The sequence below is a fragment of the Natrix helvetica genome, assembly GCF_964273705.1.
Source record: "Natrix helvetica genome assembly, chromosome: 2".
Taxonomy (NCBI): Eukaryota; Metazoa; Chordata; class Lepidosauria; order Squamata; family Natricidae; genus Natrix; species Natrix helvetica.
The window spans coordinates 285364999-285392396 of NC_138552.1; the positions used below are offsets into that span (position 1 = coordinate 285364999).

At 44.1% G+C, this 27398-nt stretch overlaps 1 protein-coding gene across 2 annotated transcripts in view; it reads right to left on the bottom strand.

Moving 5' to 3' along the window:
• The window catches only part of RAP1GAP2 (RAP1 GTPase activating protein 2), a 201559-nt gene that overhangs the window by 132363 nt on the left and 41798 nt on the right, over positions 1-27398 (bottom strand). For both annotated transcript variants that reach the window (XM_081944352.1, XM_081944354.1), the window contains exon 2: positions 10486-10570. In XM_081944352.1, coding sequence (XP_081800478.1) covers positions 10486-10570 — 85 coding nt within the window. The remainder of the gene's footprint in view (positions 1-10485; positions 10571-27398) is intronic.

The following is a 27398-nucleotide window of genomic DNA, read 5'->3' on the forward strand; positions in this document are numbered from 1 at the left end:
ATGAAAATCAATTCAACGTTAGTTAAAACAATTCATTTGTGGAAGCATACAATAAATCAGTAATAATGCAGCCTTAAGGTGTGATCCTTAGTGAGACCACGCCTGGAATACTGCATGCAGTTTTGGTCACCACATTACAAAAAAGACATTGAGACTTTGAAAAAGATGTAAAGAAGTGCAACTGAGATGATTAAAGGCCTGGAGACTAAAACATACAAAGAACGGTTGCAGGAACTGGGTATGTCTAGTTTAATGGAAAGAAGGACTAGGGGAGACATGATAGCAGTCTTCCAATATCTCAGAGGCTGCCCCAAAGAAGAGGGAGTCAAGCTATTCCCCAAAGAAGCAATGGGTGGAAACTAATCAAGGAGAGAAGCAACCTAGAACGAAGGAGAAATTTCCTGACAGTCAGAACAATCGATCAGTGGAACAACTTGCCTCCAGAAGTTGTGAATGCTCCAACACTGGAAGTTTTTTAAGAAGATGTTGGATAACCGTTTGTCTGAAATGGTGTAGGGTTTCCTGCCTAGGCAGGGGGTTGGACTAGAAGACCTCCAAGGCCCCTTCTAACTCTGTTATTCTGTTAAGGAGAAACTTCCTAACAGTGAGAACAATTAACCAGTGGAACAGGTTGCCTTCAGAGGTTATGGGTGCTTTATCACGGGAGATTTTAAAGAAGAGACTGGACAGTTACTTGTCTGCAATGGTATAAGGTCTCCTGCTTGAGTAGGGGGTTGGACTAGACGATCTCCAAGATCCCTTCCGGTACTATTCTCAATCAAACTGGGGTAGATGAAGACTGCAGATAACAGAGAAGGAATCTGACATCGCCCTCCATTCATGAAAATGGCTCTGCAATCCTAATGACCTTTCCAAAAAAAAAAAAAAAGTCAAATAAAACTGATCTTTCTCTGCAGCAAAGGGAAATAGAAAAGTTGGAGGAAAAAGAGCAAGCAGCATAATAGACACCCAGTTGTCTTCTCAAAGAAGAATGATGATACTCGTGGTTAGTCTTCTTCTTCTTTTTCTTTCCTTGCATATTTGGCTTGGCTCGGAAAAGTCTTGAAATGAAATTTGAAACAAAATACATTAAGAGACTACAATTTGATCAGCCCTGGATATCGTTAACTGACAGGGCTGGGTTTTTTTTTTCCCCCCTGCTTGTTCCGACGTTAATACAGCCTTTCAGATGAGCTATAATTGAGTTAATGTCATTGCACTGTATTTATGGTTATTGTCTTTCAACTGTCTGGTTGTACAAAGGAGACTGAGCAGAGTCTCTTTGCTGGAAATGTGTCAAGGCAGTAAAAAAACAAAAACACACAAAAAAAATGTGGGATTAAGGATTATCTATCTCGCTGGGATGGTTTTCCTTGGATTTGGCTTCCCCAATGGGATCGGGGCGGGGGGGAGGGGGCAGAAAAACAGGCCAAGCAAATAAATAAATAAGTAAGTGGGAAGCTAGTCTAAACATCTGGATGTAAACACAGTGAACGCACGCGGCTTCAGCTCCCATATGGAGCGGAGGGGGGGGGGAGGAAACAGCCAGATGGTAACCCTATTTTCAATTGGGGCTGGGTGACAGTATGGGGTATTTCCAGTTGCTAGGGAACAGCAGTCTCTCTTCTTCCCCAGAACCAACATGAAATGTTCTATGTAGTCTTGGACAGACAAATATCACCTCGTGATGGTTTCTAATGTCTGGGTGGAAAAGGGCCGGGGAGGGGGGGGGGAGCTGCAAATATTTCAGGCCTCATTTAGGTCTACAATTACCCCCACCCCACCCCCAAATCAGCCTGTGAGTTCGAATGGAATGGAATGGAATGGAATAGCATAGAATAGCATAGAACAGAACAGAAATAGAAATAGAAATAAAATATGAAAGAAATGGAATAGAATAGAATAGAATAACAGAGTTGGGAGGGACCTTAGAGGTCTTCTAGTCCAACCCCCTGCCTAGACAGAAAACCGTACACCACTTCAGACTAATTGTTATCCAACATCTTCTTTAAAACTTCCAGTGTTGGAGCATTCAGAACCTCTGGAGGCAAATTGTTCCATTGATTAATTGTTCTAACTTTCAGGAAATTTTTCCCTAGCTCTAGGTTGCTTCTCTCCTTGATTAGTTTCCACCCATTGCTTCTTGTCCTACCCTCAGGTGCTTTGGAGAATAGCTTGACTCCCTCTTCTTTGTGGCAACCCCTGAGATATTGGAAGACTGCTATCATGTCTCCCCTGGTCCTTCTTTTCATTAGATGAGACATTGCCAGTTCCTGCACTCGTTCTTGTTTTAGCCTCCAGTCCCCTAATCATCTTGGTTGCTCTTCTCTGCACTCTTTCTAGAGTCTCCACATCTTTTCTACATCGTGGCGACCAAAACTGGATGCAGAATTCCAAGTGAGGCCTGATCAATTTACATTGGAAAGGAGGAGAAGTAGTATTTTGAAGAGGGTGGCTTAGTCTACCTCCTTTCCATATTACAGATAGTCCTCAAGTTACAACGTCTATGGTGATTCTCAGTCATCCAGGCCATGGTTGTCCCAAAGGTGCTTTTTCAAGAGGCAACTGGACTTTCTAGTTTCTTGTTTGAAGACAGCAAAGTCCACATTTTGGACAGAGAGGACTGCTGGTTTGAAAGAGGGGTCAAAGAGGCCACCTATGTCAAAATTGAGCAGCCCGCTTTCAACAGAGGGGGAGGCATACAACACAATCTATCTCCAGTCTGCAACACAATCCTTTCAGCAGTTCCAAGAAGGCTCCACACCCATTTGCACCACTCAGGTGACCCTGAGGACACACACAAACCCCCAGGTGGCCTCAACGACACTCTAAAAGGATGCAAATGACCAGCTGTCTGCAAGGAGTATAAATCCTTCCATTGCCCAACATCCAGTCAGATCTGAAGAAGCTTCTTAGATGAGAAGAAAAATGTCTTCAAAGAAAAACCAGAAAGTCAGTTGCCTCTTGAAAAAGCACTTTTGGGACTCGGGTTACAACAGTTCATTTAGTGACCATTTGAAATCAAAACAGCACTGAAAAAAAGGGACCGATGACTTACGACAACCGTTGCAGCATCCCTGCGGTCACTTGATCAAAATTTGAACACTTGGCAACCGGCTCATATTTAGGACGGTTACAGAGTCCCGGGGTCATGCGATACCCTTTTGCAACCTTCAGACAAGCAAAGTCAGTGGGGAAGCCGGATTCACTTAACAACCGGGTTACCAACTTAACAACTGCAGTGATTCACTTAACAAATGTCGCAGGAAAGTTCCTAAGATGGGGTGAACCTCACTGAACAGCCATCTTGTTCAGCAGCAGACATTTGGGGCTCAAGCGTGAGGACTACCGGTATTGTTAGAAGAGAACCTTGGAATTGCTGGATTTGCATCCCTTACATTTGAAAGGGGACCACGACTAACATTTGTTCAATTTGGTTGTTTGCTGCTAAATTGGGAAAATAAATTTGTATCCCTTATTTTTGAGTCACTTAACAACTGTGGCAAGAAATACATTCAGGGGTGGGCTTCAAAAGTTCCAGTAACGGGTTCATTGCCCCATTGTTGAGTGGCCGTGGCCATGGTGGGCGTGGCCTAGTCGGCCTCCTGCACCATGGCGGGAGGGGGGGGAGGTTGCCCTCCCCAAGCTCCAGAGGCTTTTATCGAGTCTCCAGGAGGGCAAAAACTGCATCCCCCAGGCTCCAGAAGCCCTCTGGAGGCCGGAAACAAGCTTGTTTCCGGATTTCCCGAACCTCCAGTACAGGGGTGGGTTCCTGCCAGTTCTAACCTCTTCTATAGAAGAGGTTCCACAAGTCTACAGTGCCGTTTAGAACCGGTTCCACCTCCCTCCCCCCCGCCCGTCTGCACATCATTGAAGAGCGAGAGGAGGAATTCTGGGAATTGAAGTCCACAAGTCTTAAAGCTGTCAAGTTTGAACATCCCTGAGGGTTTTTTTTTTTCTAAAGGGTTAGGGGTGCAAGGGTCTTGTAACTTGACAGCTTTAAGACTTGCGTGCTTCAAATGCCAGAGTTTCTGAGCCAACATTTTGGTTGCTAAGCAAGAGCGTTGTTAAGTGAGTTTCATCAAATTTTACAAGTTGGCCACGCCCACCCAATCACCTGGTTGGCAAGCCACTCCCACCCGGTCATATGGTCAGCAAGCCACTCCCACAAAGCAGGCCACACCTACAAAAGAGGTTCTAAAAATTTTTGAAACCCACCACTGCTCCAGTTTTTGACCCTCCCCGAGCCTCGGCTCAGGCCCTGCACTAACCTTGCATGGTGAATGGGCCACGTGGAGGCTCCTGAGAGGGGAGCGGTGGGCGGAGCCAACCAAGGGTGGCATTTGGGGCTTCGTCAAACCAGGCAGAATCCTAGCTAAAGGATCAGCCGAACCTATGCGAACCCCAAGCAGCCCCCCCGCCCCCGAATACACTTAATTCAGAGGTGGGTTCCTACCAGTTTGAAGCAGTTCAACCGAGTAAGTAGTAATTCAGCCTGCCACGCCCCCGAAGAGGTTCTATTGGTGGCAGCGCCATCTTGATTTTTTTTTTATTGGATTTATATGCCGCCCTTCTCCCAAAGGACTCAGGGCGGCGTACAGCATTAAAAAACACATATTTTCAATTCTGCACCTGCATAGAACAATCTTCATTGCAAAAATTTATTTTTCCCCCTTTTCTAACGTTGTGCGCATGCACAGATCTTTTTAGGTGCAAATGGGCATGCGGGCGGAGCATGCGTTTGTTGTATGCGCGCACACGCACGCACATTTTTTGTGCGCCAAACCGGCAGCAATGCCAGTAGCAACCCACCTGACTTAACGATCTCACTTAGCAACAAAAAGGTTGGGTTCAATTGTGGTCATAAATTGAGGACTACCTGGTCTACGTAGTTGCTTTTTCTCAAAGCCGTCCCACATTAAACAATTGATGGGCCCAACCCTCTGGAATGACCTCCCCGCCGATATTAGAATTACCACTGACCTCCGCTCCTTCCGCAAGAAACTCAACACCCACCTGTTCCAATTAGCTGGCCTGGCCCAATTATAGTTTTATTCTTCAATCCTCCTGGCCGGTATTTTAAATCTCTGGGGTAGATTTTTAATGTTGTCTTAATTTTATTAATACTGTACAGATTTTTATGTAATTCGTTTTTACGGGGTTTTGATATTTTTCTATGTATATGGTATTTTGACTTTTGTCTGTACACCGCCCCGAGTCCCTTCGGGGAGAGGGAGAGGTTTATAAATTCATAAATATAAATATAATATCATCCACTGTCGTTCAAACAAAATAAAAAGGAAAGGGCTCCATCAACATGAGTAGATGAGCCCAGTGGCTTTATGGTCCAATGCTCTCCAAAAGGCAGCCCTGTTGCGAAAGCAACTTTGGCTAAGTCCACTTCTTATTTGAATAGGTCCTGCCGCACCCAAGATACAAGCGGCTCAGCTCCAATGATCCTTCTCTGGACAAATGATGAGAAGACCAAGCTCTCTTGAGAAGTCCACGACCAGGGAAGATGGTCAGCGGTAAAGTGGATGAATTTGATTAGGGTGACGATGGGTGCACCCTTAGACAGTCTGAAGCACCAGGTTGGAGATGCCCCATTCCACTGAAGGTCTGTTTATTTAGTTGCTAAGTGTCAACACCAACATGATGGAACATAATACATCATACGAAACTAAGTTCTCTCTCTCTCTCTCTCTCTCTCTCTCTCTCTCTCTCTCTCTCTCTCTCTCTCTCTCTCTCTCTCTCTCTCTCTCTCTCTCTCTCTCTCCCTCCCTCCCTCCCTCCCTCCCTCCCTCCCTCCCTCCCTCCCTCCCTCCCTCCCTCCCTCCCCACCCCCTCTCTTTGTGTATTTCTGTGTATAAGATCTGAAGGACTAAGTTGAGGACACACTATTCCACTGAAAGTCTGTCTATTTAGTTGCTAAGCGTTGACACCAATATGATGGAACATAATACCTAATACAAAAGTAGATTCTCATTCTCTCTCTCTCTCTCTCTCTCTCTCTCTCTCTCTCTCTCTCTCTCTCCCTCCCTCTCCCTCTCTCTCTTTCTCTCCCTCTCTCTCTTTCTCTCCCCACCCCCAGTGTGTTTCTGTGTCTAGTTGCTACTCTAATTCCATACCTGCTGCTTAAAAGAATGGCCTCAACAGTCTAAACCAACTTTGGGATTCTATGCTTACTAACATGGTATATGTTAACAGACTTTTTTTTTTAGATTTAATTCCCAATTGCTTTGAAACTCATTGAATTTGGTACTCAATGCATTTTGTTGTGAAAAGTTTGTCCCGGTACTCATCGCTTGTTTGCTACTCAACAGCCAAGTTAGAATTTGTCGGTGTTGGCTGCCTTGTGACTCACTACATTATTCCTTATGGGGAAAAAAGTTGTTTGGTACTCATCATTTTGGGCACTTATCGTACCTCCCAGAACCAATTAGTGATGAGAACCAAGATACCATTGTAAATAGCATTTCTTCTATCTAGCTAGCTAGCTATCAATCATCTATTATCTATCTGTCTGTCTGTCTATTATCTATCATCTATCTACTATCTATCTATCTATTTATATCTATATATCTATCTAATCTATCTATTATTTATCATCTTCTATCTATCTATATCTATCAACTATGTCTATCTGCTATCTTCTACATCTATCTATCTATCTATCTATCTATCTATCTATCTATCTATCTATCTATCTATCTATCTATCTATCTATCTATCTATCTATCTATCTAGTTTTCTTATCCAGACCGCATGTGTAAAGAATGAAAATTAATAATAACCAGGAGGCACATCAACTCTTGAACTATATATTTATTCTAGGGCAGTGATGGCGAACCTTTTTTGGCTCGCGTGCCACAAGTGGGGGGAGAGCAGGGGGGTCGAGTGCAGGCGTGCCGCACCCATAAGGCAACGCGCGACCCCCCCAGTGCTCATGTGCGCACAACGCGCAACACCCCCCCCATTTTTACATGCTTTTTTTGCCCTCCCCAGACTCCAGGGGCTTTATAGGAGCCTGGGGAGGGCAACAAGAGCCTCCCCTGACCCCCCCCCCCCGAGGCCCTCCGGAGGCTTCAGGGACCGTCTGGAGGCTTCCCTGAAGCCTTCGGAGTGCTTAAAACCACCCTCCGAGCAAACCGGAAGTGACCTCCAGGTTGCTCGGAGGGACGTTTTAAGCACTCTGAAGGCATCAGGGAAGCCTCGGACGGTCCCTGAAGCCTTCGGAGCGCTTAAAACCACCCTCCAGGCAACCCGGAAGTGACTTCCGGGTTGCTTGGAGGGTCGTTTTAAGCGCTCCGAAGGCATCAGGGAAGCCTCGAACAGTCCCTGAAGCCTTCGGAGCGCTTAAAATGACGCTCCAAGCAACCCGGAAGTCACTTCCAGTTTGCTCGGAGGGTGATTTTAAGCGTTCCGAAGGCTTCAGGAACGGTCCCTGAAGCCTCCGGGGGGGGGCGGGAGAGGCTCTTTTCACCCTCCCCAGGCTCCTATAAAGCCTCTGGAGCCTGGGGAAGGCGAAAAATAGCTTTTAAAAAGGTGAACTCAGGTGGCCAGCGCCTCGCGTGCCCTGACAAATGGCTCCATAGGTTCGCCATCACTGTTCTAGGGCTTTCACTACCACCATTCTCCATTGAGGTAGAGAAAGAGAAAAGTTTAACTTGAAATTCACTATATAATCTACTTTCCTCCTTTAAATTATTCAAATACCTTGATGATTCCTGGAAATTATCAGGAAGAAAACCAAATAGGGAAAAAAAATTGGTTTCTAAGGCCAGAACTCTATATTACAGACAATAGTAGCATATATTTATATGTTTATAACCAAGTTTATTTTTAAGGTTCAATTTTTAGAAGAGACTCAGTTATTCATTGCCACAATACACTAGGTTTGCTAACACTGATGGTTTTAAAAAGAGATTAAGATTATTTTCTAGAAACAAGAATGTTTGCTATTATGAAAGGGATGTAGGGAACCTCCATATCTAGAGGGAATAACTTCTGAACTCCAGATCCAGGATAACAAAAAAGTAAGAAAGAAACCTGACTATTTTTACCTTAACTGAAATAGCAACTTACTCTAAACACCAGGTGCACCACTGTTAAGAATGGAAAGTAATAAGTTGGTTTGTTTACATGGTTAGGTAAAGATTTCCCTGCACATGCATGCTAGTCGTTTCCGTCTCTAGGGGGCAGTGCTCATCTCCGTTTCTAAGCCGAAGAGCCAGCGCTGTCCGAAGACGTCTCCATGGTCATATGGCCAGCATGACTCAACACCAAAGGCGCACGAAGCGCTGTTACCTTCCCACCAAAGGTGGTTCCTATTTTTCTACTTGCATTTTTTACGTGCTTTCGAACTGCTAGGTTAGCAGAAGCTGGGACAAGTAACGGGAGCTCACTCCGTTACACAGTGCTGGGGATTCGAACCGCTCAACTGCCGACCTTCTGATCGACAAGCTCAGCCTCTTAGCCACTGAGCCACTGTGATTTATATGGACGACTTCTGTTAATTGCAAGATGCACAGCTTACAGTGAACCATCTGGATGTTGTTGGTTTTTTGAGCAGGGTGATTAAACCATAAATTTGGACTGTTCTAAAGAGATCTGCATGTACTTTCATCCCTGATTACTGAGCAGGATGGCCAGTGTTAATGGGAGTTAGAACCATGATGATGTTAGAGAGACATTTCTTATCCCAGTTATTTTTCAATAATAATAATAACTATTAAAAAAGGAGATGGATTATTGCAAAGTTCTTTCTATCAGCCAGTCTGGCCCTGCCAGCAGACAGAGCAGGGCAGCTATCCCAGGATGCAAAACTAGGTGCCATCAACTCTTCCTCAGCTGCCCCTTATGTTAAAAGCCTAACTTGGTCTAGATCCAAAGCAAAGCCATCTGCTCCCCTACCAGCGTCTCTGTTCGTTAAAACCCACTGAAAATTCTGCATCAAGGACTCGCTGCTTCCTCGGATGAGAAATAAGGCATTCTCGGCGGATAGTCCATGCTCTTAGAAAACCTGGAATTTGGGTAGCCCCTCCTTTCCAACTTGTGAAGTCATTGGAGGAGGAGTCACAGTTGATTTTGGTCACATCAGGAGGCCCCCAAGGTTGCCAATTTTGGAGACCCCTGGCTTAATGCCTCAATTGCATCCTTTGGGCCCAACCCTCTGGAATGACCTCCCCCCAGACATTCGAACTACCACCGACCTCCGTTCCTTCCGGCAAAAGTTAAAGACTCACCTATTTCAATCAGCTGGCCTGGCACTTTCTTAGTTTTACCTCCCGGGGATTTATTCATTTAATTGGGTTTGGGGTCTTAATAAGCTTTTAATGTACTATATTTATTATTCTATATACAGTCTTGCAACCTCCTCCACCTACGTATTTAATTATTTAACTGTTTTATGTATATATTTTATAATGCATTTTAGTGACTGTACACCGCCCCGAGTCCCTTTCGGGAGAGGGGGCAGTCTATAAATACGAATAATAAATAAATAAATAAATAAATTTTCTGGACCAGGAGGCATTTGCTGACAGTCACTTGTGTCTTGCATTATGCAATGAAATCTACAAGGAGCTGTTATGACCTAAATTCCCCCAAAAAGCATAAAGCAGATTCCTGGTCCCGACAAAACCCCTTTTATTCAACAAATGGGAATTTCTCTCATTCACATTCAGCAAGGCCTGGCAAAGAGTCTTTCAAAGGAATATTTATGACTACAGACCTTATCTGGCTTGGAAAGCTGCTATGTAAATATTTTCCAAATGAGGTGCTGTGCAAGGAAAGACTGGGCACGGAGTCTCTGAGATTCATGGACAGATCTTCACACTCCTGAAACGAATCTAAAGACCAAACGCACCAATTGTTTCCTGCAAAAGCCTACTCTCCTTACACTCCTCTTTTATGTCCTATGGTCCATTCACCGTCCACCTGTGGCTTTACTCCCACGTTGACCCTGATTTCTGAGTTGTTCTTTTCCTCTGGCAGCTCTGCCCATGCACACAATGGGAACAGGCTCCAGCTGTTCCTCTGCCTCACTGCTGTCTAGCTGCGAAGCTGAGAACTGCCGGAGGGCCTTGGTCCCATCTCTGCCTCTGACGCAGAGCCCTCATCAGAGCCTTCCCCCAGATACCAGGCCACAACAGGAGCTGCCCTTGAAGACTACTCAAAAACTTCAACAGATCCAGAATGTAGCACTGTAGCTGGGCCCGTAGGTTTGCCCATGTAATATTTATTGAATAATTGGCTTTTTTTATACATCAGCTTTTTCTCTGCCATCGTCTTCCATGTGAGGTTGGGACTTCTGAGCCATAGGAAGACATGGTCACAAATAGAAGATGGAGTCGTTTCTCCTTTTGGAAATGGCTCCAACAGAAATGCAGCCCCCGCCCCACCTCCATAAGGTGGGAGAGGAAACAGCCAGAAGAAGACATGCCACCACACCCCATAAGCACACCCCATTTTGTAGATCCTTACCTTCATGCTTGGTGGGGCTGTAAAGGGTGGAGATAGAGGTCTCTCTGGAGTCGTCGCATCTGTGCTGTTCAGTGCCTCCTGTTTCCTGTAAAAAAAAAGACATCGATCTTAGTTTAACTTAATTTAGCTTAGATATTTATATACCAGAAGGGAAGGGAAGGGAAGAGGAAGAGAAGGGAAGAGAAGAGGAAGGGAAGAGAAAGAGAAGAGGAAAGAAGAGGAAGGGAAGGGAAGAGAAGAGAAGGGAAGAGAAAGGAAGAGAATAGGAAGGAAGAGAAGGGAAGAGAAGAGGAAGAGAAGCACAAACTTTGAAAATGTTACACCGACGCAACTTCTCTACTTTTGGAAAAAAGCAGGAGTGGGTAGGGATTTCTAATTCTTCAGATTTCACACAGAATCAAGGTTCTGCCCCATTACAAATTACCCATAATAGCAGAGGAGGCCTTTCACCAGAACTTCAATAGAGCTCATCATACCTACTCTGAAGGCTGCAGGTAAACTCCATTTGCAGGTAATTTCTAGACACCAGAGTAACTGAGAGTGAGCTATATAGAGCTTGGTTTCTATGGTGACAGGATTGCAAAAGAGATCCTTCTCTCCCTCCTGTTCCTCTCCCCCCACCCCAGCACACACACACACAGTCGCACACACAAAGAGGCGTGCGCCTTGTTCCCGGTTCCTCCATCTGCTCTTATCTATTGACTCGGCAGTGTTTGCTCATATCTTTCTCTCTCTCCACCTAAAGGACACCATGCATGCTTGAACAGATCTGGTGATGGCTATGCCAGGAATTGCCAATGGAGTTGCACCCAAGTTTCTCGTGGCCTGACAGGCTGAAATCACGGAGGAAAGATAAATCACACGCAAGGGAGAAGTTGCAAAACGGGTGTGACGGCGGGGGAGGGGCTATCCTCTCCCATTCAGAGACGAGAACAGGAGGACAGAATAGGACAACAGACTTTTCCCCTTCTTCCCGTCCATGTCTTACATGGATACTAACCTCACAATCGATACAAAAGCTACGAGTGGCGCAAAGAGCCACAGAAAGATTCATGCTCGGCATCACAAGGCAAGATAGAAAGACCTGCAAGTGGATTAGAGAACAAATGAAAGTATACAATATCATCAAGAGTTTGATCTGAAACCTGAAATATTTTTGCTGGGGATTTTTCCCAGAAACGTAAAGAAAATGTGTATTTGATTATCCATGTAATAACAGCAGCCAGGATTGTATTTGCACAACACTGGAAAAGTGAAGAGATTCCTACGGATGAGAATGTGATTAGGAAAATATTAGAATGTGCAGAAATGAATAGGTTAACACTTGGAATTAAAGAGAAGGAGCAAAACGAATATTATAGCATATAATGAGATGGTTAGAGAACAAATATGAAACTTAGAAATGAAAGTACACTAGTAAAATATAGAAAATATCATAGTAGATTATTTTGCGATTAGTAGAAGTAATTTAAGAAGAGAATTGTTATAGTATTGTTATAGTAACATATGTTACAGGTATGTTATGTATATCAGTATTAAGTCACGAGCGGATCAATAATGAATATTGTGCATGAGTTCCCTTTCAAAGCCAACTCAGTGGTTGAATGGGATTACAAAACACTCAAGTGATGAGAATATGAGAAATTTAAGAGTCCTGGTGGAGCAACCAATAATCCATTAAGCCTAGCCTTCCTTGGTTGCACAGTGGTCAACCATATGCATTCAAGGATCACCCAAAGATGACCAAAAAGATGAGAGCCCTTTTCTGTAATTGTTCGCCTAACTATGATTATACAGATGGCCAGCAGCTGTCAAGATTAGCTATCACTGAGGTAGCCTCAGTCTTCTCCTAAATTTCTCCCATTGTCAAGGTTCCAAATAGCATCCAAAATAAAATCAGAGTCCGAGGCAAAGGATTCCTCAAAGTTCCGATTAATTAAAAGAGTCATGATGGCACATCTGGGAAAATCCAAATCTGAAAGCTTCAAAGTTTTCCCACCCAGTTGAAAGTTTAAGATCCTGCCCCAACACCCACAAGTTCAACCCATGGTCCAATCTTTCACTTCCACAAAGACAGATTCCACCCAGGTGCAGAGGTAAAGATGACCTTGACTTTCTAAGAAGAATGAAGAATTACACAAAGGGATAAAACAGTCCAACCTATCAAAAACAGCACCACAAAAATCAGATGAGGAACACAAGTTGAAATAGGGAAGAAAATGGTAAGTGAGCACCTGTCTACCCTAGACGAGTTCAAATCACTAGGACCAGATGGATTACACCCCAAGGTTCTAAAGGAACTAGCAGACGAGATCTCAAAACCACTGAATTATATCTTTCAGAGATCCTGGAGCACCGGGGAACTGCCAGAGGACTGGAAAAGAGCTGAGTGGTTCCCATCTTCAAAAAAGGAGAAAAAAAACAGATCCAGAAAACTACAGACCTATCAGCCTGACCTCAATACCAGGAAAGATTCTGGAAAAGATAATCAGGCAATGAATTAGCGAACACCTAGAAGTAAACAAAGTAGTAGCCAAAAGCCAACATGGGTTTGTCAAAAACAGATCATGCCAGACTAATCTTATTGCATTCTTTGACAAAGTGACAAAATTAGTGGACCAGAGGAATGCCGTTGATATAGTTTACTTGGACTTCAGTAAGGCTTTTGATAAGGTAGACCATAACCTACTACTAGATAAAGTAGAAGAATGTGGGTTAGACAGCATCACCACCAGATGGATTCGTAACTGGCTGACCAACTGCACTCAACGTGTAGTCCTCAATGGAACTGCATCTACATGGAGGGAGGTATGCAGTGGAGTACCCCAAGGCTCTGTTTTAGGCCCAGTACTCTTCAACATCTTCATCAATGATTTGGATGAGGGAATAAATGGGGAACTCATCAAATTTGCAGATGACATCAAGCTGGCAGGAATAGCCAACACTCCAGAAGACAGGCTAAAGATACAGAAGGATCTTGAACATTGGGCACTATCTAATAAAATGAAATTCAATGGTGAAAAGGGTAAGCAACAAAAACGAAATGCACAGGTACAGTATAGGTGGTACCTTGCTCAATAGTAGTAACTGTGAGAGGAATCTTGGAGTCCTAATGGACAACCATTTAAATAGGAGCCAGCAGTGTGCAGCAGCTGCCAAAAAAGCCAACACAGTTCTAGGCTGCATCAACAGAGGGGTAGAATCAAGATCATGTGAAGGGTTAATACCACTTTATAAGGCCTTGGTAAGGCCACACTTGGAATACTGCATTCAGTTTTGGTCACCACGATGTAGAAAAGATGTGGAAACTCTTGAAAGAGTGCAGAGAAGAGCAGCAAAGAGGATTAGGGGACTGGAGACTAAAACATATGAAGAACGGTTGCAGGAACTGGGTATGTCTAGTTTAATAGAAAGAAGGACTAGGGGCAGTGGTGGGTTCCTGCCAGATCGCACCGGATCGCGCGCTCCCTTTCGGCGCTAAACCCGGAAGTACGGTCTTGCCCCCGCCCCTGGCGATGGGACGACGCTTGCCTGCGCTCCACCAGCTCGGCTGGGACCGGAGACGTTTCTCTGCTCAGCAATGTCTTCAGTGGAGCGGTGGCAGCCTGGCAGGCTGAGCCTGCGTCCCTTTCAGGCGCTCCGCTGCGCTGAGGAAACGTCTCCTGTCCCAGCCGAGCTGGTGGAGCGCAGGCAAGCGTCGTCCCGTCGCCAGGGGAGGGGCAAGACCGTACTTCCGGGTTTTGCGCCGAAAGGGAGCGCGCGATCCGGTGCGATCCGGCAGGAACCCACCACTGACTAGGGGAGACATGATAGCAGTGTTCCAATATCTCAGGGGTTGCCAGAAGGAAGAGGGAGTCAAACTATTCTCCAAGGCACCCGAGGGTAGAACAAGAAGCAATGGGTGGAAACTAATCAAGGAGAGAAGCAACTTAGAACTGAGGAGAAACTTCCTGACAGTTAGAACAATGATTCAGTGGAACAGCTTGCCTCCAGAAGTTGTGAATGCCCCAACACTGAAAGTCTTTAAGAAGATGTTGGGTAGCCATTTGTTTGAAACAGTATAGGGTTTCCTGCCTAGGCAGGGGGTTGGACTAGAAGACCTCCAAGGTCCCTTCCAACTCTACTATTGTGTTGTATTGTATTGTATAATGTTATTATGGCTACAAATCACCCAACTCCGTATAATCCCCCCTCCCATTTTCCCACAATAGAAAATAGACAGTAGAAAGTGTGGCAGGCCTGAAATCCAAAAGAAAAGACGGCTTGCAGGCATGCTACCCATCCTCTTTAAAAACCAACTCAGTAGATGGTCTTCATTATATTCGATGGCAGTAAATTCAACCCATTAATTAATTCTCCCATTGTGTAAGGAAGGAACCATTCCAGTCGATCGGTATCCCTCCTCTCCAGCATACAGTTTGAATAATGTATAATCACATACACTTCATTTGTAGCAATGGGTGGTTGATTTGTTGGTATCTGAATCACTTGTTTTATTAAAAGGGCAAAGAAAGAAGATTTTCGAGCACAATGGTTCACACGTTTGGACTTATTTGGTATAAAACAACTGCAATGCCCTGCCTCAATTTTTCCAGTTTTTAATTGCCATGTTTATCTGTTTTCGAAATTGGGTTGATCCTTTTTATGCTGTTGCCTGGCATCTGCATTTACTCATATTCAGCATAATTTACCTGAGGATTTTTCTCATATTCGGCACAATTTATCTGAGCATTAAAAAAAAGACGGTCCAAGAGGGAGAAAGACTTTATTCCTATTTCAGGTTTGCAAAAGTTTTTTTTTTAAAAAGAGTAAACACTGCAGATGATTAAGATTAGATGAATAATCACCTTCAGCGTTACTTTTTCAATAAAGGACGATGAATGCTCAGTAGCTGTAGGACTTTGAAGATCAGTTGGGAAAGGGAGGAAATAAACAAAAATAAGCAGTAGGAAAAGATTAAAGTACATTAAAACATCTGTTAGGTTTTGGTAATTTGGAGAAGGCAAGGAAGCCATGTGTCAAGGTTCCAGATAGCATCCAAAAGTAAACCAGAGTCCAAGGCAAAGTATTGCTCAAAGTTTCAATTTATTAAGAGAGCCATGAGGGCACATCTGGGAAAACCCGAATCTGAAAGTTTCCCGGTTTTCCCCACCCAGTTGAAAGTTCAAGATCTTGCCCCCACACCCACAAGTCCATCCCATGGTCCAATCTCCCTGTCAGGCCTGCAGTTGTATTCCTTTTTAGGATCTTTGGCCTGCCACACTCTATTATTTCATTATGCTGTTTCATTAGTGTAGTAATTGGGAGGGGGAATAGAAAGGAGTAGAATTGTGGAATGTGTTGTTGTCATTCCTTTCTAGAAGCCCAAGGTCATCTTTTGTCTCTGCACCTCTGCACCTGACCGGAACCAGGTGGGTGGAGATGCCAGCGTGGCCGAAGAAGATTGGACCATGTGATGGATTTATGGGTGTGGGGATAAGATCATGAACTTTCAACTGGGTGGAATCCCAGGAAGCTTTTAGATTTGGGATTCCACAGATGTGCCAACATGTCTGTCTTATTAGATTGGAACTTTAAGGATAGTTCTGCCTTGGACTCTGATTTAATTCTGCATGATATTTGGAACGCTGACACTCCCACTGCCATGCTGGCAGTTCCACCCATCCAGTTCCGGTCAGGTGCAGAGGTGCAGAGACAAAGGATGACCTTGGCTTTCTAGAAAGAATTTTGTTATGGCTACATCGCATCTCACTCCGTACAATCCCACCTCCCATTTTCCCACAATGGAAAAAGGCATAGTAGAATAATAGAAAGTGTGGCAGGCCAAAGATCCAAGAGAAATATGACTGCAGGCCTGACACCATGATCAAAATTCAGATGCTTAGCAACTGGCTCATATTTATGACGGTTGCAGTATCCCGGGAACATGTGGTCACTTTTTGTGACCTTCTGACAACCAAAATCAATGGGGAAGACAGATTCACTTAACAATCAGTAACTTAACAACTGCAGTGATTCACTTAACAACTCTGGCAAGAAAGGTCATAAAATGAGGCAAAACTTACTTAACAAATGACTCACTTAGAAATAGAAATATTGGGCTCAATCGTGTTTATAAGTCAAGTGGCATCTTTAGCCTGGAGGATGATTCTTGAAATGCCTCTGCAAGCCTCAAAGACTTTGGCCTCAAAGAGCTTCTTTTAAAAAATGGTATTTAAAAAAGAGAGAAAGGAAAAAGTGGAGCTATTGAGTAAATATATACTTGCGTTTCCCTGAACATAAGACCCGGTCTTATATTTTTTGCCACCACAAAAGGCACCAGGCCTCTGCAGCTGTTAACAGACCTCCAGATCAATCCAGGGGCAACGCATGCATCAATCCAGACTTTGTTCTGTGCATGTGCTAAACAGAAAATAAAGTTGGCAGCGCCCCGGTTAGAATCGGTACGGTCATGTGTCCAGCCGAGTTACTACATATTTGGGCGAACCAGTCCGAGCCAGTAGGAACCCACCTCTAGTCTTAACCAGGGCCTATTTTGGGGGGTACGGCTTGTATTGAGCACCCATGTAAAAATCACGCTAGGCCTTATTTTCGGGATATGTCTAATTTTCAAGAAAACACAGTAATTTCTAATAATTTAATGCATATGTGCATGGGTATATCCCCTGCCTCTCTTTCTTTCCATAAATACAGTAACAGAGACACATGTAGCAAAAATGGAAGAACAGTTTACCATGGCTTGCAGATAGTCCTCGAGTTATGACCATAATTGAGCCCAGAATTACAATAATATAATAGTAGAGTTGGAAGGGACCTTGGAGGTCCTCTAGTCCAACCCCCTGCCTAGGCAGGAAACCCTATACCGTTTCAGACAGATGGCTATCCAACATCTTCTTAAAGACTTCCAGTGTTGGGGCATTCACAACTTCTGGAGGCAACTTCTGTTCCACTGATTAATTGTTCTAACTGTCAGGAAATTTCTCCTCAGTTCTAAGTTGCTTCTCTCCTTGATTAGTTTCCACCCATTGCTTCTTGTCTTGCCCTCAGGTGCTTTGGAGAATAGTTTGACTCCCTCTTCTTTGTGGCAACCCCTGAGATATTGGAAGACTGCTATCATGTCTCCCTTAGTCCTTTTTGTCATTAAACTAGACATACCCAGTTCCTGCAACCGTTTTTCATACGTTTTGGCCTCCAGTCCCCTAATTATCTTTGTTGCTCTTCTCTGCACTTTTTCTAGAGTCTCCACATCTTTTCTACATCATGGCGACCAGAACTGGATGCAGTATTCCAAGTGTGGCCTTACTAAGGCCTTATAAAGTGGTATTAACACTTCACATGATCTTGATTCTATCCCTCTGTTTATGTAGCCTAGAACTGTGTTGGCTTTTTTGGCAGCTGCTGCACACGGCTGGCTCATATTTAAATGGTTGTCCATTAGAACTCCAAGATCCCTTTCACAGTTACTACTAATTACAGGCATTAAGTCATTAAGCAGGCCACTCCTTAAGCAGGCCTCACGTGATTGACCTGAGTTTATTACTTTTTCTTTTGGCAGCGCTTCTTAAGTGGAGGACATGCTTGTAATGTGAACGCAGCATTCATTAACCAAACTCCACGGCAGTTAAGTGAACCCACTGTTTGCAACTCTAGGAATTTCTGACCATCTCAAATTCAAATATAATCATATCCTCCAGTATCTTTTCAAGATTAGCCAAGGTTGGTTAGGTTCTGCCTCATTTGGTCTCCAGAGTAGGACCTCCAGCTATACAGGCTGGACAAGGGACACATTTTAGGTTCCCTGCTCAACAAATTGCTTTCTGGCCTATCTTAAACATCTTCCATATTGTTCACCCTGTTTATAAAAAAAATCACTGCCTTTTCCATGCCCCTCCAGGCTACCCAGTTTCCATTAATTCATGGAACTGACTCCTTAACAAATATACTGCTAATGAGAGGTTTCTCAGTAAAAATGCCAAATAAATTAACTCAGGGAGCTGCAAATAAGAATAATTGGTGGATGACATGAGAACCCACTACCTTGGAAGGCTCATTTAATTGTGCCAGGAAATAACAACTGTGATGAGAATGCAGAGGAGATGGTTTCGTCAAAAAAACAATTTTAAATCTTTAATAATTTATCTAACCAGTTGCAACTTATGTTTTCTCATTGTCTTAATTTTTTTTTTTTAAATCCGCCCCTCAAGAAGTCTCAGAATAAATAACAAAATCTGTCAGGGAAGTGCCACCAACCAATTCACAGGCTTTGTTGTCTTAAAACTTATGTCTTGACTTCTTCCAAACAAGAAGAACAGTACATTCAAAATATTAGAGAAACCAGACACGCTCAATCTGTACATTCCCAAATGGGTATTCAGATTGGTTGGCAACCTTCATTGGGCTCAACACTTTTATCAAATCCCATAATATAGAATAGAATAGAATAACAGAGTTGGAAGGGACCTTGGAGGTCTTCTAGTCCAACCTCCTGCTTAGACAGGAAACCCTACACCACTTCAGACAAATGGTTGTCCAATATCTTCTTAAAGACTTCCAGTGTTGGGGCATTCACAACTTCTGGAGGCAACTTCTGTTCCACTGATTAATTGTTCTAACTGTCAGGAAGTTTCTCCTCAGTTCTAAGTTGCTTCTCTCCTTGATTAGTTTCCACCCATTGCTTCTTGTTCTACCCTCAGGTGCCTTGGAGAATAGTTTGACTCCCTCTTCTTTGTGGCAACCCCTGAGATATTGGAACACTGCTATCATGTCTCCCCTAGTCCTTCGTTCTATTAAACTAGACATACCCAGTTCCTGCAACCGTTTTTCATACGTTTTGGCCTCCAGTCCCGTAATCATCTTTGTTGCTCTTCTCTGCACTCTTTCTAGAGTCTCCACATCTTTTCTACATTGCGACCAGAACTGAATGCAGTACTCCAAGTGTGGCCTTACCAAGGCCTTATAAAGTGGTATTAACACTTCACATGATCTTGATTCTATCCCTCTGTTGATGCAGCCTAGAACTGTGTCGGCTTTTTTGGCAGCTGCTGCACATGGCTGGTTCATATTTAAATGGTTGTCCACTAGAACTCCAAGATCCCTCTCACAGTTACTACTACTGAGCAAGGTACCACATATACTATACATGAGCATCTTGTTTTCCTTGCCTAAATTTAGAACCTTACATACTGTATGTCTGAATGTTAAACTGAATGCAGGTTCATCTTCACTCTCAGTCATTAAAAGCTCCATGAATATATTGTAATGACGTATTTCAATTTAGGAGCTGACACAGATTTAGGTAATGGTTTAGATTGTGGTGGGAAACAATGGCCCTTTTATGACTTGAGTACTTCAAAGATGGCTAGGGCAGGATTAGAACTCACAGTTTCCTGATTTCTAGACCAACACCTTAACCATGAAACCAAACCTACTTGCTTTTCTTCCTGGATGATCACAGAAAGAAAACTTACGCTAAGTATGATTACATGTAGTTAACATTTGGGTAGGAAACTATGAGACATCCCAAGGCTTACCCTTCAATCAGAGAAAACTCGATGAGGTTCTGTAAGAAGCTTAAAGGTAAAGGTTCCCCTTGCACATATGTGCTAGTCGTTCCCAACTCTAGGGGGCAGTGTTCATCTCCATTTCAAAGCCGAAGAGCCAGCGCTGTCCAAAGATGTCTCTGTGGTCATGTGGCCGGCATGACTAAATGCCGAAGGCGCACGGAACGCTGTTACCTTCCCCCCAAAGGTGGTTCCTATTTTTCTACTTGCATTTTGTACATGCTTTCGAACTGCTAGGTTGGCAGAAGCTGGGACAAGTAACGTGAGCTCACTCCATTACGTGACACTAGGGATTCGAACCGCTGAACTGCCGACCTTTCTGATCGACAAGCTCAGCGTCTTAGCCACTGTCCCACTGCAACCCATCGTAAGAAGCTTAAGAATATGCAAATATCATTAAGCTATAGCAATAGCATTTAGACTTATATACTGCTTCATGGTGCTTTACAGCCCTCTCTAAAGGGGTTTACAAAGTCAGCCTATTGCCCCCAACTATCTAGGTCCTTATTTTACTGACCTCAGTAGGATGGAAGGCTGAGTCAATCTCGAGCCTGGTGAGAGTCGAACTGCCAAATTGCAGGCAGCCGGCAATCAACAGAAGTAGCCTGCAGTACTTTACTCTAACCACTGCGCCACTGTGGCTCTTTCAGACATCTATTTGCATAAACAAATTTCAGCAGACACAGGTTTTGCTTTATTGCTCATTTCCAGTCAGAAGAATTATGTCTCTTGATTGGGGCATAATTCTGAGGCTCTTTTTTAAAACTAGCAAAGACCATTTCTTGAAAAGATTTAAGAATCTCCTTTCTAGACCAGGAAGTTCAAAAAATGTACCGCATGAGGTAATGAGGTAAAAACACACCCATATCATTTCCGACATATTACATGGAGTCACCTATGGGGGGAGGGGGAGGCATATAAATTTAATAAATAAAGTAAAAATAGATCCATCAAGTCAGCAGGAATCACACTCAGGTGTGAAGGAGATTTTCCCCCTCCCAACCTGAATTATTACATATGGCAGATTTTTTACTTATATAACATGAAGAAAAATTGCTGATTTTCAACAACTGCCTTACGAAAACACAGTTCTTCAACCAGAGACGTTCTGAGGCTAAGGAAATTGATGCAGGAATCGCATGTACAGGTAGTCCTCGACTTACAACAGTTCATTTAGTGACCGTTTAAAGATACATCGTTGCTTTAAAAAGTGACTTATGACCGTTTTTCACACTTATGACCGTTGCAGCATCCCCACGATCATGTCGTCAAAATTCAGACACTTGGCAACTGACTCACATTTATGACCATTGCTCTGTCCCAAGGTCATGTGACTCCCTTTGGAGACATTCTGACAAGCAAAGTCAATGGGGAAACCAGATTCACTTAACAACCGGGCTATTAACTTAACAACTGCAGGGATTCACTTAACAACTGTGACAAGAAAGGTTGTAAAATGGGACCAAAATCACTTAACAAATGTCTCATTTGGCAACATACATTTTGGGCTCAATTGTGGTCATAAGTTGAGGACTACTTGTATTTAATGGGATGTCCACTTGCAATACTTGGTTAAGCCACCGGGCTAGCTCTCCCAAGAAAAATTATATCCGTTTTCATAATGATAAAAGAAGATGAAATTGATTTCCTTGGGGAACGGGCAGCAAGGAATCCCCAGGATGAAAAGGGGATATTTTCATTTGGATTTAAAGCATCTGGAGAGGTCTTTCATGTCATCAGAAGCCAATTTGACAGATGAACTGAATAATTGTTCCTCAACTTTGTAGGCTGCATCAACAGAGGGATAGAATCAAGATCACGTGAAGTGTTAATACCACTTCATAAGGCCATACTTAGAATACTGCATTCTGTTCTGGTCGCCACGATGTAGAAAAGATGTGGAGACTCTAGACAGAGTGCAGAGAAGAGCAACAAAGAGGATTAGGGGATTGGAGACTAACACATATGAAGAAGGGTTGCAGGAACTGGGTATGTCTAGTTTAATAGAAAGAAGGACTAGGGGAGACATGATAGCAGTATTCCAATATCTCAGGGGTTGCCACAAAGAAGAGGGAGTCAAACTATTCTCCAAAGCACGCAGGACAAGAAACAGTGGAGGGAAACTAATCAAAGAGAGAAGCAACCTAGAACTAAGGAGAAATTTCCTGACAGAATTAACCAGTGGAACAACTTGCTTCCAGAAGTTGTGAATGCTCCAACACTGGAAGTTTTAAAGAAGATATTGGATAACCATTTGTCTGAAACAGTATAAGGTTTCCTGCCTAGGCAGGGGGTTGGACTAGAAGACCTCCAAGGTCCCTTCCAATTCTTTTATTCTACATTCTATATTCTAACTTTGAAAAATCCTGTTAAAGGTGAGCAGGCCATTCCCCCCCCCCTTTTGTTTTGTTTTGTATTTATTATCCTTCCATCAGCTTCCAAATATATTTTTCTTCCATCATACCAGTGGTACGTAAAATTAGCTTCCTGCCTGGATGCTGTTTCCTAGATTTGTTTTTAATTATGTTTTAATGAAGTTTTAATCGTTGCATGATGGTTGTTTTTTGCTAAATGAGCATCATTTCCGGAAAGAAGAGTAATATAGAAATAAACAAACCAACAATATTTGAGGGCCTTCGTGCCTTTCTTCCGTTGGCTGGATCCAACCAACTTTTTTTTAATGAGACGCAAAGAGGTAAATCAGGATAGGGAAAAGGTAGAGAAGACAGAACTTTTCCGGCTGAGAAAAGATACATGCAAAGCAGGAATTAAAAAGTTCTGCATTCTCCCCATCCCCCTCTCTGCATCTTATCAAAAAAAGCCAGTTTTTTTTTTTACTGCTATAGCAGTATAATAGAGCCAGGGGTGAATTTGAAAAATGTTAGCAATCAGTTCTCTGCCGGGTCGCTGGGTGGGCGTGGCCATGGTGGGCATGGCTTACTCGGCCTCCTGCACCACAGGGAGGGGGGGTGTTTTCACCCTCCCCAGGCTCCGGAGACTTTCCTCGAGCCTCCAGGAGGGTGAAAGGAGGCCCTCTGGAGGCTGGAAACAGGCCCATTTTTCAGCCTCCCAGAGCCTCTGCGTGGGCCCTGCACTTATCTGACATTATTCATTTATTTATTTGATTTGATTTCTAGACCGCCCCCTCTCCCCGAAGGGACTCGGAGCGGTGTACAGGTACCAAATTAAAAACCATACAAATAATCATAAATATAGTTAAAATCGGATTAAACTTTAAACCCCTGTACAAGTTTATAAAAATTAAAAACTTAGCCTAAGACCAACCCGTGAAATTTAAAAATACAGACTGAGGTGGGAGAGCTGGAATTAGGCCAGGCCGGCTAGATTAAACAGGTGGGTTTTGAGCTTCTGGCGGAAGGAGCGAAGGTCCGTGGTTGTTCTAATATCAGGGGGAAGGTCATTCCAGAGGGTCGGGCCCATCACAGAGAAGGCCCTTCCCCTGGGCGTCGCCCGCTGGCACAGCCTAGTGGACGGCACCCGGAGGAGTCCCTCTCTGTGTGAGCGAATCGGCCGAAGGGATGTATGGGCTGCATGGAGACTCCTGGGAGGGGGTGGTGGTGTGGGCGGGGCCAGCCAGTCCTTGCAACTACCGGTTTGACGAACCAGATGTAAAATTAACAACCGGTTTGCCCAAACCGATCCGAACCGGCTGAATCATATCCCTGAATATAGCTACTAAAATGTCAAATGTTCTCTTGAAGCCCATTAACAAGAGCATAAGCACCAGATCACAAGCCCTCAACTTACAACCATTCGTTTAATGGCCGTTGGACGTAACTATGACACTGAAAAAAGTGACTTCTGAGCAATTTTCCACACCACCATTGCAGCATCCTCCCCGTGGTCATGTGATCAAAATTCGGGGGCTTGGCAACTGGAATGTATTTATGACCGTTGCACTGCCCTGGGGTCACGTGATCACCTTTTGTGACCTTCCTAGCCAGCTGTTGACAAGCAAAGTCATTGGGGAGACCAGATTCGCTCAATAACCACATGGTTCGCTTAACAACTGTAATGGCTTGCTTAACCACTGAGGCAAAAGAAGGTCATAAAACAGGGCCAAACTCACTAAAACAGCTGCCTTGCTTAGCAATGGAATTTTGGAACTCAAATGGTAGTCATAAATCAAGGACTACCTTTTCACTGTCTTCTGCCCTGGTTATCTCTCACTTGGAATTCAGTCTCTAATCCTGGGCACTAATATTCCAAAAGAATATTAACCGATAAGCATGAGATCAGAGGAGGGTTGCCAAGATAGTAATTGAATGTTCAATAGCCTTATTAATACAATGCCAAGATGTATCTTCCTACAACACTAACATTTTCCTTTCTTGCAAAAGAGGCTTCTGCTTTTGTACCTGTCAGCCTTGCCAGGTAGCTCAGACAGGTAACACGAACAGATGAGCTGATTCTACTTTATTGTAAGGCTTTGTTAACCGAATCTTGCAGGGATGAGAGTACAATTCTCCTTGTCTATGGAGGATCTATTCAGTGGTGGGTTGCACTTTTTGTTACCACCAGTTCGCCGGGCGCATGTGCTTGGCCACCTGCACATGCGCTTTGCTCACACCTGCACCTTCAGCGCATGAGCCTAGCCTCAAAAACTTGCCTATATGGGACGGCATGGAGCTGGAACCAGGTGGATTGGGTGCAGTGGTGGGTTGCAGGTGGTACACCCCGGTACACGCATACCGGTGCCTGCCGGAGGCAGCAGCCACCATATCAGAACGGCCTCCTTCCCACATTCCTTACCTGTATTTGAAGGAAACGGGCCATCTGCGCATGTATGCGCAGCGTACGGCACCTGTGCGATGCTCCGCCGAACAGCTGGAGCATCATAGGCAGTGGGTGCGCATGCTTGTGCAGCGTACGGTACCTGCGCGATGCTCTGCTGAACAGCTGGAGCATCATAGGCAGTGGGTGTGCATGCATGCACAGCGCGCGTGCCCATGGTGCATGCCCGGCTCCCGTTGCAGCATACCGGTTGCAACGGGAGCCAAATCCCACTACTGGTTAGGTGGGCCCACTCGCGATTTCTGGTACTGGTTCAGGTGAACCAGTCCAAACCGGCTAAATACCACCTCTGGATCTATTCTCAGTCATCCAAGTCATGGTTGTCCCAAACATGTTTTTTTTTTGAAGAGGCAACTGGACTTTGGTTTTCCTTGAGCACATTTTGCTTCTCATCCAAGAAGCTTCTTCAGTTCTGACTGAATGATGGGGAATGGAGGGATTTATATTTCCTTGCAGGCAGCTGGTCATTTGCATTCTTTTGAGAGAGTCCCTTGGAAGTTTGTCTGTGTCTTCAGGGTCACCGTAATAGTGCAAATGGGTGTGGAGCCTTCTTGGCACTGCTGTGTTGTAAACAAAAGATCGGTAGTGATCTATCCCTTCCCTCTGTTGAGGGCTGTTACATTTGCTGCTTTGTTTACTATTAAATTGAATATTCGCAGCAGATGGGAACCACAGAAGTAATTTTTGATGTAGTTTCTCAGTTGCCACTTGCCCTGCCTGCCAAGTTATGTGCTGCTGGAAGGGTACAATTCTCCCCCCACCTTTTTTACAGACTGAGAAAAGGAGGGAGGGTCTCTTCCAAGCCTCTTGCCCCACCCACTCTCCGACCGTGCGTTATGCTGTCTCTTATCTGACATTCTCTAGGCAGCACCTCTTCACTCCGTCTCTCAAGGCCTTTCCCACATACCACTAACATCCCCTCATTCTCAGAGTGTTATAAAAAGTAACGTTGATGATGTAGAATTCACTTCACAACCGCCAGAATCTCCTTGACCTTTTCTTCTTTGTCGGGGGGGGGGGGGGGGATAACAAAAAAATGCTTCTTCAGATTTAATTAAAATGTGGGGACGCAGGAATGCTACGGACCACTGGAGAAAGGACTAAAGAAAGAAAAGAGGATACCCTCCAACAGAATTATTTCTCAATTAAGTCCCAAAGACAAGGATCCAATATTCAAATAAGAAGAAATTCAGTGAAATGTTCTTCCTTGCAGAAGAAAAAATCAAAAGCTATTATATTTGCTATTAAAGTGGATATTCAGCACGGATGGGAAATACAAGAGTAATTTTTGATGTAGTCTTTCATTAGCCACTTGTCCTGCCAACGTGCCTATTTCAAATTGTATACTGCTGGAAGGATATACAGGTAGTCCTTGACCTACAACCACAATTGAGCCCAACAATTCTGTGGCTAAGCGAGACGTTTGTTAAGTGAGTGTTGCCCCATTTATGACCTTTCAACTGAATGATTGTTAAGCAAATCACTGCAGTTGTTAAGTTAGTCCCAAGGTTGTTAAGTGAACCTTGCAATGTTTTGTTTTTCTATTATCCTCACTATCCATTCAAATCTGTAGCTGTCCTGTTGCATTGCTCTACCAAACCAGAGAGTTATTGAAGTACAAATGACAGACTCAAAAATTCCTCTATCAAACTGTATCAGCAGCTCCCGGGACAGTCTGAACTTTTTTGTGGTGCCTTTTAAATGATAGTTCTAATGTTGTGTCCATTTCAAGTCCTAGGAGATTATAGAACCCCAAAACTGAACTGAAATGGGTGTTCCATTTGGGTGACCGAGGCTTCCCAAGAGCCTGAAGCAAACTCCTGGTCCCGACAAAAACCCCTTTTATTAATTGACTGTGAATTCTGCTCATTCACATCCAGCAAAGTCTTTCAAGGGAGGATTTACAGTCACAGACCTTATCAGGCTTGGAATGCTGCCAGATCGATATCTGCCAAACGTGGCAAGGAGTCTCGGAGAGTCACGAACCAATTAAGCAAACTAATGGTCTCCTGCAAACTCCACTCCCCTTTCGCTCCTCTTTTATTTCCACTAGGAGGGGCCATTCATCGTCCACCTCTGGCCTTACTCCCAAGTCGACCCCTTTTCTTTAGCTGTTCCCTTCGTCTGGCAATTCTGCACATGCGCACACTGGGAACAGGCTCCTGCTGTTCCTCTGCCTCACTGATGTCTGACTCTGAAGGCAGCTGATAATTGGCATACGGCTCTGGCCCCCTCTCTGCCTCCGACACAGAGCTCTCATCAGAACCTTCCCCAGACTCCAGGACTGGCCCATGTTCCTCCCCAACCTCCTCACTGTCCGAATCTGCTGCCAGCTCCACTGGCCGCTGGAGGGCCACAACAATGGGACTAACCTTGAAGGCTGTCTAACAAATAATAGCTTTGTTCACCTACGATCTGCTAAGCAAGGTATCTGAAAGCCCATTTCCTCCTTTCAAGGCTTGTTCATTTCAACCACTACCATAGGTGACCTCATTTTAACAGACTGTATTGCTCTGGGAACACCCGGCAAAGATTTCT